The 12,049-nt window shown below is 36.6% G+C and overlaps 1 protein-coding gene across 1 annotated transcript in view; it reads left to right on the forward strand.

The window, feature by feature from the left end:
- The window catches only part of FARSB (phenylalanyl-tRNA synthetase subunit beta), a 78,444-nt gene that overhangs the window by 30,474 nt on the left and 35,921 nt on the right, over positions 1 to 12,049 (forward strand). Inside the window, exons 11-15 of the mRNA XM_012446273.2 lie at positions 733 to 794; positions 1,048 to 1,255; positions 1,813 to 1,893; positions 5,778 to 5,870; positions 10,797 to 10,914. Coding sequence (XP_012301696.2) covers positions 733 to 794; positions 1,048 to 1,255; positions 1,813 to 1,893; positions 5,778 to 5,870; positions 10,797 to 10,914 — 562 coding nt within the window. The remainder of the gene's footprint in view (positions 1 to 732; positions 795 to 1,047; positions 1,256 to 1,812; positions 1,894 to 5,777; positions 5,871 to 10,796; positions 10,915 to 12,049) is intronic.

A 12,049-nucleotide genomic window follows, 5' to 3' on the forward strand; every position in this document is an offset into this window, starting at 1 on the left:
CTTGAATCAAAACAGGTTTTTAAATTTCCTTTTTGCTAGTGGCATTTATACTTTTGAGAGTGATTCAGTGATAAGACATAAGGACATTTCCAAAAGTGTTGAAAAGCCTGGGTTTTATGCTTGTGGATTTTCACCTCACTAATACGGTGGAGTTATGTATTTGAAGGAGACTGAGTACCAAATTCATTAGATGCTCCTATCCCTGCTGTCTTCTGGAGCAGATTGGTAGCCAGGACTTGGGACATCATTGCATTTCCCCACCTGGAAATGGTAAGAAAAGAGTATCTTCATCATGCTCTTAGACTTAGTATGATGGATAGTACATTGTGACATTGGAATTATTCTTTCCTGGTCGTATCCATCTGCTTGCATAGGATGAGACTGAAAATCTTCCACTGGATTTATAAACATCTTTGGAATGATGTGACACAGCAGTGTTTTACTGTGGGGAATAGAGATTGACTATCTAAAAGGCAAAAATGTTTGGCATTTTATATATTTCCAGGCAGTGCAAATTGTCTAGCAGGTAGAATGTTCATATATGGATCTAATGTAGCAAATGTAGTCCTCACAATACTGTTTTTGCAACATTAAGTTTATTTTCAATATGTGGCTCTAATGACAGTTTCTTCGGGACGTAATAGAACTGCAGTAATGACTAATTTAATGGAAAAGAGTCTAAAGCTGTATCTGATGGGAAATGATTTACTTTTTAAACTTTTTCTCTTTAAGGAACTAGCTTACCGAAAGGAGATAGTGAGAGCTGACCTCATTAACAAAAAAGTGGGAATCAGGTATGCTCTGAAAACTTCATTTATGTATTTACTTTTGGAGGTAATTCAAGAACAAAGTACACATGTGACTAATTTTTTTTTGCAATCCTTCAGAATCGGTTAAGGAATGACAGAACAGCAGTTAAGAAGTCTGGTTTCTGATAGAACTCAAAAAGAAAGATTATGATTTGGGCTAGTAGCATATTTTAAAACAAAATGTAAACATTAAAAAAATAATCCAATGAAGTTTATGGTTTGTTCATTCATTTTTCAGAGAAACTCCAGAAAATCTTGCCAAACTTCTGACCAGGATGTATTTAAAATCAGAAGTCATAGGTGATGGGAATCAGATTGAGATTGAAATCCCTCCCACCAGAGCTGACATTATGCATGCATGTGATATTGTAGAAGATGCAGCTATTGCTTATGGATATAACAACATTCAGATGACTCTCCCGAAAACATACACCATAGCTAATCAAGTAAGATTGTACCCTTAAATAAACACTTCTTATTGTTAGAAACTGATTATTGAATGCCAGAAAGGCTTCCAGAAAACAGAACGTAGGAATCAAGCAGTATTTGGACATGCTCTGCAATGAGAGGCATTTGCTATGGAGAGGATACAAAACAGATGCCCAGATGATTAGAGTAAGTTGAAAACCTGTGATGACTAGTTCTTTGAAGAAAGACAGGTTTCAAGTTTGGAGCCCTTGTTGAATCTCTAACTCAGGGATTCATTTTCTCAATTTGGGCCTGAAGGCAGAAGCTGTGTGTGGGAGAGGTGGAAGTGGGGACGGTTTGTACATCTGTGTAGGGGCAGAGGGGTGGCAGAGCAGTAGGGAGGGAGGAAGTAATATTGGTAGGGAAATGGTGGCATTAGGAGTACATTAGTAAGGGTGAAAAGGTTTTTAATCTTTTAAACATTTTTATTAAAAACATTTTTTTAATGACATGTTCTGTATAAATCTCCCTTTTAAAAGACAAGAAATTGTATTGAGGTGAAATAAAGTGGATACTTTTTTTTTTTTTTTTTTAGTTTCCTCTTAATAAGCTCACTGAACTTCTCAGATATGACATGGCAGCTGCTGGCTTCACTGAAGTGCTTACCTTTGCCCTGGTATGTCTTACATCCTTTTTCTGCCCAGCTGATTGTTTGCTTAGACTCTCTGAATTATTTATTCTATGATTCTTTATATGAATTTATAAAATCTAGACTGTTAAAACTTCCAGATTCTGGAAGAATAACTTTGTTACTTGAGATTATACAATTCCTGGTAAAGTAATGTTGAAGCGTTTCTTTTTACAGCCACAAAAGAACATGAAGGCCTAGAAAAAAAGACCTTAAATGACAGATGACAAAGTATTTTATAGTTTCATGTGAGTGTTGAGAGTTCACAATGTATTTCGTAACCAAATTTATTAAGTTAGAATATTTGGTCTTTATTTGGTTACAGCTCTGCCCACTAGATGCCGCCCTGGGTAAAAGCTTGTGGACTGTTCCACATTAAATTTATTTCTTTGTCTTTGAACATGTTCACAAACATTTGCTTTGAGTTGAAAAGCTGACATAAAAGGCCTAAATCAGGAAATGACTTTTATTACAAAATCCGAAGGAAATGTCCGTCCCCCACCAGATTGACCGTTTGAAAGAATAAAATGTGTATGCAATTTGTAGTTCCGTTTTTCCCTCTTGCTGAGCATTTCTGCGGTGCCTACAATATAGTTCTTAAGGATTCAAGTATGTTTAATAATCTGGGGCGGTGGGGGAAGGAAGCTACTTCTTTTTCTCCCCTGCAACTCAGCCCTAGCCCTGAAATTCTCAATCTTTTAGAATATTTAAGGGACACTACTTCCAGTTTGCTTTGTACTTTGATTTTTCTGATTCAGCAGTCATTTATTCTACATTTATTGGGCATTCGTTATATGTCAGGCACTGCACCACTGAGGAAGACTGAGGCTGAGAGAGGATAAATACGTAGCACACTTTACACGGACAGCAGGAGGACTGCTGTGTGCCAGGCATCATACTTGCATTATCTCATTCTATCATGAGCAGAGTCCTGACCTTTGGCCTCCTAGAACAGGCCTTTTCCATAGTATCATACTGTGTACAGTAGTTTTCTAATACCATGTCATTCGCCTATGTACATATTTATACACACATTTGTAGTTGTGGGCATCCATGATATCCTGTAAAATGAAATACCAAAAATAATATTGAGAAAGACATTTTTATTTTTTAAAACATGTAAGTGTCATGGGAATCCATCTCATTTTAAAGGACTCAGACTTTAACCATGTAGAGTAAACCATGACAGTTCTTTTCCCCACTTCGAATCCTGTTTTCCTTTCTAGAAACAACTGCTGTTAAAACTTGGGTCTCCTTTTTTCCCTGCCCTTTTGTATTAGTGGTGCAGTTTGATTTTGTGACCTTGGAGCCTCAAGGGTCTTTGGAGAAGCACAGAGGCTGAGTCCTGTCTAGTGGCGGCTCTGCAGGGAAAACCCTGTGCCAAGGGCTTTGTGTACATGATTCCATTTCTTCTCAGTATACTCCTGTGAAGTAGGCGTTCCTGTCTTTCATAGCAGTTAATTTAAGTAACTTGTCCCATGCCATGGCTGTGGATCAGGGATTCCTGCCCATGCCTGTCTGCATCCAAGGTCTGTGACTGAACTGACACACCAGGGATGTTAGAAACAGTCTGTTAAGCTGTCCAAAGTCACTTTAATATATTCATTGTTCATCCCTGCGGGGAAAGGAAGGAGTGAGCTCTTGGACAGTTTCAGATTTGTACTAAATTTTCCTATAGGATTTTCAACATGAAAGATGTTTATGAAGATGTGTACAGGCAAGCCTAAGCATCACTGAGCAAAGATGGTTTATATTTTTAAAACCAGTTTTACACAAGAGTAACAACCATTTTCTTTTTGAAATGTAGTCCCTGACTTTCTGAGTATAAATAATTCACATTTCATCATAATGATTTTTGCTGTATCTGCATAGTAGTTGTAATACTTTCTTTTAAATTGGCTCACTTTTAAATTGGCTCATGTACTTCAGCCTTGTTATAGGAATAATATTTGTAAAAATTATGAGCTTCATTTACTTGTTATATTTTTCTAACACATTAAAATAAACACTAAATATTAACTTTAAAAAAAAGTTTCTGGCAGGCACAGTGACTCACGCCTGTAATCCCAGCACTTTGGGAGGCTGAGGTGGGCAGATCGCTTGAGACTAGGAGTTTGAGACCAGCCTGGTCAATGTGGCAAAACCCCATCTCTACTAAAAATACAAAAATTAGTTGGACATAGTAGTGCACACCTGTAATCCCAGCTACTTGGGAGGCTGAGGCAGGAGAATCACTTGAACCTAGGAGGTGGACACTGCAGCGAGCCGAGATTACACTACCGCACTCCAGCCTGTCTCAAAAAAAAAAAAAGTTTCTTACTGTGTACTAACTGCTGCCATTGAAGGTAGCTTAATTTAAATTGCTTCTTGTTACTATCCCTTATTATCCATTGCCATGAGAAAACACAAGGTCACTCAGATACACAGCTGCATTGCCACATGTCTGTGGAGTCTTCTTCTTTTACACAGAAAGGACTAGTTTCAGTTGAGAGTAGATTGCTTCAAGTCAATTGCATTTCCTAATTAATCAATCACATTATACCTAAATCTTGCTGTAAAGCTTCTTTATGCTGTGGGGAAAACACTTATCCCCAGTGTGCGTGCCACCATTCTTCACCTCAGCAGCCATAGCAGATCAGGGAGCTGTTTTCTGCTCTGCCTGGATGTGGCTTCAGGATCTTTCTTAAGAAAGCATGGCAAGAAGCACTAGAACTGACATTGACATGAAATGAATTATTTTTACCATTTCAGTTGGTGTGTACCGTTTTGTTTTTATAAATGAAATATAGGCCAACTAGTCCTTGAAAACTAGTTGTAGAAGAGTATAATGAACAATATTGCCTAACACTGGACAATAGTACAATAATCTGATGGTACATCAGTTTTTGTGTTGCATTTTAAATGCTTTTTCAAAAAGTTAGCATTAATATACATGATAATAGTTTATCCTTGGTAATGATTTGTCATTTATATCATCATTGTTGATATTTTTTGAGCGCTTACTCTGTGCCAGGCACCATACTTGCATTTTCTCATTATATCATTTATTATTAGATTTGATGCATCTAATAGTCAAGTGAGTTTTTAATTTTATAACTTCTGCCTACATTGCTAGTTTCTGAGGATGACAAGCATCTTTCTCTCTGATGGGTGGGTACTAAGGAATTTATTTGTTATAAGAGTTTCAGGCATGTGCACAGAAGCTAAGTGATACAGTAAAAGAACACTGGGCAGAGTTCCAGTCACTTGAATTCTGTTCTCAGTCCTACTATTCTGCCACAAGTCAATATGGATTTAGCAAGGGTTACAATGGTAGTCAAAATAGAAAGTCATGAAATACCAAGGAGGGAGAGAAAGTTTCTGACTGGAGTCATTAGGAATATTTTTATGGAAGAGAAGTTATTTAAGTAGGGCCTTAGGGAAGGGCAGCAAGTGGGGCTGGGAGTGCATTTCAGGTAATGTTGGGAAACATAAGGTTTAGGGAATGGCTAGGGCATCATGGGAGATTAGATTGGAAAGGTAAATGAGAAACTAGCTTAAGAAGGGCCCGAGTACAGGTTATACCATCTCCACATGAGAAATTTACTTTAGCTCTGCATGATGGCTAGGACTCACTGTGAGAGAAGTATTAATGTTAAATTCCATCTGCTGTGGGGCTGAGATTGATGTGTGTTTATTTTTAGCTTATTCTTTCTGTTTGTGTAGTTTTTATTATTATTACTACATTTACTTCAGCTCACATCAAGGCTGTTCTTAACTTGTTGATATGTGGAGAGAATATAAATTGCTCTTAGAAGTTGACTTACAGCATTACTTTTTACTTTAAACTTAATTGTTTTTCCATATTCATCTATTTTTTATGTACTTTGCAGTGCTCCCAAGAAGATATTGCTGATAAACTTGGTGTGGATATCTCTGCAACAAAGGCAGTCCACATAAGTAATCCTAAAACAGCTGAATTTCAGGTAAGAATTCTAAGTAGGTGAGAATTCAGGTAAAAACTGAGAGGCAGTACCTGAGTTAGGAAAAGTCTCTTCAGTTATTATACCTGAGATGGTGAAATCTTAGAGCTTTTTAATAGTATCTTCTTGGGTAAGTTTATAGTTGGTTATTACATGCTTTGCTGCCAAAAATTCTTAAAACTTTAAAAAACAATCTTTTCTTGATTAATTTTATGCTTGGTTCTTACTTGCATTGTATTATCTGGCCCTGTCTCTCTTGTCTGAGCTTTCCATTTCATAACTGATTTTATTTAATACTCTTTTCAGATTTCATCTTTTTTTTTTTTTTTTTTAATTTTTTGAGACGGAGTCTCACTCTGTTGCTCAGGCTGGAGTGCAGTGGCATGATCTTGACTCACTGCAGCCTCTGCCTCCCAGGTTCAGGTGATTCTCCTGCATCAGCCTCCCAAGTAGTTGGGATTACAGGTGTGCACCACCACGCTTGGCTAATTTTTGTCTTTTTAGTAGAGATGAGGTTTCACCATATTGGCGAGGCTGGTCCTGAAGTTCTGGCCTCAGTGATCCACCTGCTTTTGCCTCCCAAGGTGCTGGGATTATAGGAATGAGCTACTGCGTCCAGCCAGATTTCATCTCTTTTCCATTCATTTGTAATAAATAAATCAGAACCTCTTCCCAGTTTCTTTGTAAGTCATTCACTTTGAAATTGCCCATTACATCAGTTCTTGACTGTGCTACTTATGTCTTTTATTGTAATTGTCTAAGTTTATTGGCAGTTTCATTTAGAGTTTAGGAATATTTAAATGATAATCATACTACTTTAATATTAAGTATTAAGTTATCTGTGTTATAGATTAGGATAATAACTATAAGAGGAGCATATTTTAAGATGATAACAGCTTTGCTTATTAATAACTTTAAATAGTTATCTCTCTTTTATACTAATAAGCTCTTATTCTCTTTCTCTTGCATATACAAGTCTGTATGTTTTTTAACCCAGACTTTAGAGAAAATCATGTCTTCTAGAATCAAGGGGAAATCTTAGAACTGGAAGGTTATATTTTAAAGAAGGTTAATGCTATTATAAATAATACCTGAATTCTGATTTGAAATAGTTTCTTTGTATTTTGGTTTTTACTTCTGCAAAAATAAGGGACTGAGTTAGTTCTAAAAATCTAAAAGTTCTGCAAGTGTTTAAATCTAAATTTAAAAATTCTAAATTTTATCTGTAGAACTATTTACTAATGTAGATTAGAGCTAGACTAAGGAACTAATTGATAATATATATCAAATAAATGAATTCTTTATATTTAGGGTCAGAACTTTGAAAAATCCTTGCACTAATTTTGGAAGGATTGTAATAATGAATTGTTATATTTTGTATTCTGAGGTCTAGCTTTCTTACTGCTTTTAAAATTTGCCCATGGTGTTCTTTTTAATAAGAGGTATTCAAATTTATTTGCATAGAATGATTTTTAGTAAATCTTAATGGATTTTTGTTTATTCCAAATGCACCCTTTTCTCCCAGTTATCAAGCTTGATAGATTACTTTTTTTAAACTTTATTTTATTTTTATTTATTTTTTGAGCCAGAGCCTTGCTTTTTTGCCCAAGCTGAAGTGCAGTGGTGCAATCTTCGCTCACTGCAACCTCCACCTCCTGGGTTCAGTCGATTCTTATGCCTCAGTCTGTCGAGTAGCTGGGATTACAGGCATGTGCTACCATACCTGGCTAATTTTTGTATTTTAATAGATGGGGTTTTACCATGTTGATCAGGCTGGTCTCGAATTCCCGGCCTCAAGTGAGGCCTTTGACCTTCCAAAGTGCTGGGATGACATGCTTGAGCCACCTCGCCTGGCCTTTTTTCAACTTTTATTTTAGATTCAGTTAATACATGTGTAGGTCTGTTACAAAGGTTTACTGCATGATGTTGATGTTTGGAGTCCTATTGAACCCATCACCCAGGAAGTGAGCATAGTACCCTATAGGTAGTTTTTCAGTCCTTACCCCCACCTCCCTCTCTGCCTTGTATTCCCTAGTGAAGCTTGATAGATTTCTTAAGATGTGGTAACTGTTATGATCTTCAGGATTTATATCCTGTCTTATCTATTTTATATAAATAGAAGGAAAACAATCAGAAATGCATTAAATGTCACTATAAATAGCTGTGGCTTAGCATACTTAAGGATCAATTTTTCTGCATAAAATACCTTAAAGATGAGAGACAGTGTCTGTCTTTTGACCTAACAGATTGTATATTTTACCCTGCTTTACCAACAGGCGAGTCCTACCATTACTAATTTGGTTAAGAGGTTTATATTTATTTTTGGTTAAGTTAAATGTGAAGTTCTTCATGGGCCTGTAAATCAGTTTCTTGTCTAAGCCCATTCTTTCTCCTGCATAATTCTTAACTTTGGGCTCTTTTCTGATAGTAAATATGTTAGAGAATGGATAAGATAAAAATATAACTTAGCTAAAATATGTAAAACTTTATTATAGTAAACAAATTTACAGAATATTGCCACACCCCTTCCGAATTAACAATAATATTCCTTAATCTCTCATATCCAGTCATTGTTTTAGTTTTTCTAATTGTCAATTTTTTTTTTAACAGTTTGAGTTGGGATTCAAATGTGGTTCATACATTGACATTGATTTATGTGCTTTTCATGTCTCTGTTAATCTGCGAGTTGCACCTCCCATCCTTCCATCTTTCTTTCTTTTCCTTTTAGTTTGTTTATTGAAGAAACTAAGTCATTTGTCTTACAGAATTCTCACATTTAGGATTTTGCTGAATATATTCCACTGGCCCCCTAAATTTCCAGTAAATTAGTGGCTGGATACAGAAGCTTGATCAGATTCAGGTTTAAGTTTTTGTATTGCTGTAGATTTTTAAATATGCAAATAAGGCATATCTGTAAAATATACTGATAAAATTAAGAAAAGTTTTCTATAAAAGTAGTTTATTGTATCTCACTAAGTTAAATTTCCTTGTAACTTTTAACATTGTAGTTTTGTTTCTGTGAATGTTTTGGGCACTTGCCCTCCAATGGGGAAAATGAACAATATTTAAGGAGCACCAAGTTGAAGACGAATAGCAGCTTGTTGGTATAGTGAATGTGATGGGAAAGATGTTCCCTTTTTCCTTCAAAGCACGATCTAGCAATTCCATTTAAGGTCTTATGGTTTCTTGTGCAAGATCTAAGAGGGTCTGTGTTTTAGCTTGGGTGTTCAGGGCAAACCTCTGTAGAAGGGAACGTTTGAGCAGATACTTGAAGGAAGGAAGGAGGCCACATGTGAACCTAGAGGAAAAATGTATGAGTAGAGTAAGCACGGAGGCCCCAAGATGGAAACCTACTTGCTGACCAGTGTGGCCTCCAATGTGGCTGGAGTGCAGTAAGCCCACGGGAGCAGCAGGGGTTGAGGGTAGAGAGGGAGGCAGGGCACATCACACAGGGCCCCAGGTAGGCCATGGATTTTATTTGAAATTTAATGGAAACCTGTTGAAGATTTTTGACCAGGGGAGATGCATGATCTGATTTCCGTCTTAAAGGACCACACTGTACGAATAGGCTGTAGGTGGCAGGAGTGGAAGCATAGAAGGTTACGTAATAGTCTGGGCAAAAGATAATAGTGCTTGGGAGCACTGCAAAGCCTAAACTCTCACCAAGAATGTTATACCACTGCTTATAAAACCCTTCTGGTAACATGTGTTGGAAGCTAATATATTTCGTATAGCTTATAGGGAGAAATTTATTTCACAGACAAAGCAGGAAAGTTTTGCTTGTTTTAATATACCAGGATATACATTTCTTAGGAATAGTAAGAATGAAATGACTATACATAATTTCACATTTGTTTTAGTCAATGAAAAGTTTAGAGTTATTGTTACAGCCTACCCATAGCAGCTGTATATATATTTTTAGCACCTACATATTTATATTCTGTTTTCCTCATTGTGATGATATTTGAATTGCATTTATATTTTTCCTGGTCCTAATTTTGATTAATTCATATTTAATATATTTATGGTTGTATTTATTTGTTTAGAGACAGGGTCTCTATTGCCTAGGTTGGAGTACAGTGGTATGATCATAGCCTTGAACTCCTGGGCTCAGGCAATCCTCTACCTCAGCTTCCCAAGTAACTGAAACTACAGACGTGTATCCATACCCAGCTAATTTTTAAATTTGCAGAGGTGGTGTTTCGCTATGTTGCCCAGGCTGGTCTCAAACTCCTAGGCTCAAGTGATCCTACTACCTCGGCCTCCCAAAGCATTGGGACTACAGGTGTGAGCCATGGTCCTTGACCCACATTTAATCTATTTAAACATTTGTATTTCTTATAGTTTGTGAAATGGGGCAGGCTATGAAAACTTGCATACATGTATTTGACATCTTGATAGCAAACTTTAATTTTTAAGATGGTAATCAATTAGCTGGGTGCAGTGGTATGCACCTGTAGTTCCAGCTACCTGGGAGGCTGAGGCAGGAGATCACTAGAGCCCAGGCATTTGAGGCTGTCGTGAGCTATGACTGTGCCCATTGCACTCCATCCTGTGCAAAAGAGTGAGACTGTGTCTCTAAAACAAGAAAAAATGAAATAAATAAATAAAATGATAACGAATAAAATAACCAATCCTTAGACATGAGCAAACATATTTAAGTTATATTTGTTTCTCATTTATTTTTAAATCAAATTTATGATTTTGCATTTTGTAAATTTGGAAGCCAGAATGTTTTCAGTTCCTTTCAGTTCAATTTCAGTGTCCTGGAATTGAAAATTTAAAGTGACTTGGATATTTTAGGGCATAGCATTTTCCAGAAGTGTCTTCCTATGAAGCCATAGTCTTTGTGCCATAGTCTTTGTCTTTAATCAAGTCTGTTTGTTTGGGTCCTATTTGGTCAGTGCAATTGCATGTCTTTTCCTGTAGGTGGCACGCACTACCCTTCTTCCTGGCCTCCTGAAGACCATAGCAGCAAATCGTAAGATGCCTCTTCCTCTGAAACTGTTTGAAATCTCTGACATTGTAATAAAAGATTCTAACACAGGTAAGAATAAGTCACCTTTGATTTGATTTGTGTATTTAAAGCATTTTTTTCATTATGAAAACCTTAACTATATATAAAAGAAAAAATAGTATTATTAGCCCCTGTGTACCCAGCACCCACCTTCAACAGTTACCAACACATGGACAGGCTTATTTCATCTATACTACTATTAACTTGTCATATTATTTTAATATGAATCATAGACATTGTATCATTTCATCAGCAAACACTTTAGTATATATATATATATTTTGGAGACAGTTTCATTCTGTCACCCAGGCTGGAGTGCAGTGGCGTGATCTCGGCTCATGGCAACTTCTGCCTTCTAGGTTCAAATGATTCTCAGGCTTCAGTCTCCTGAATAGCTGGGATTAAAGGCGTGTGCCACCACATCCAGCTAATTTTTGTGTTTTTAGTAGAGATGGTGTTTCAACCATGTTGGCCAGGCTGGTCGCGAACTCCTGACCTCAGGTGATCTGCCTGCCTTGGCCTCCCAACCTGCTGGGATTACAGGTGTGAGTCACCAACCACACCCAGCCACTTTAGTATGTGTTCCTAAAAGATAAGCACTACCACTTTAGTTTTATTTGTTTTATAAATTTAATTTTGATGATTAATTTATTTGAATCAGAATTCAAGGTCCAGCTATTTGGTTGCTATATCTCTCATTTCTTTTAATGGAAAGCATTTTAAACAAAGGATTTAGTAAATAAGATTTCTGTTAAAATCTCACTTGACAAGCACCGTGGAACATTTTCTTTTTGTTTGTTTGTTTTTTTGTTTTCTTTTTTGTTTGTCTTTTTTTTATCTTGGAACATTTTCTTATATGACGTGATTTATATGCATATTGTCTTAACATACTTGATATCATGTCATTCTAGTTTCGCAATGACTGTCCACTGTTACCATTGTACCAGTGACTGCGAATGTGTTTTACCAGTTTTTGTTCTTTTGAGTAAGCCCTGGACTTGTTAGTATAGTAGGTTGCTTGGTCCAACACTTGGAATGTGGTGGTTATTTAATGAGTATATATTTAGTAAATACCTCCACTTGATTGCCAAGGAATTCAGTCTGGTTCAAACTCCACATCTCCAGTCTCTGAAACAATCTGACTGTTTGAAGCTGTATGTGCATT

The sequence above is a fragment of the Aotus nancymaae genome, unplaced genomic scaffold (genome assembly GCF_030222135.1).
Source record: "Aotus nancymaae isolate 86718 unplaced genomic scaffold, 86718_ANA_hifiasm-v0.15.2.pri h1tg000008l, whole genome shotgun sequence".
NCBI classification, from domain to species: Eukaryota; Metazoa; Chordata; class Mammalia; order Primates; family Aotidae; genus Aotus; species Aotus nancymaae.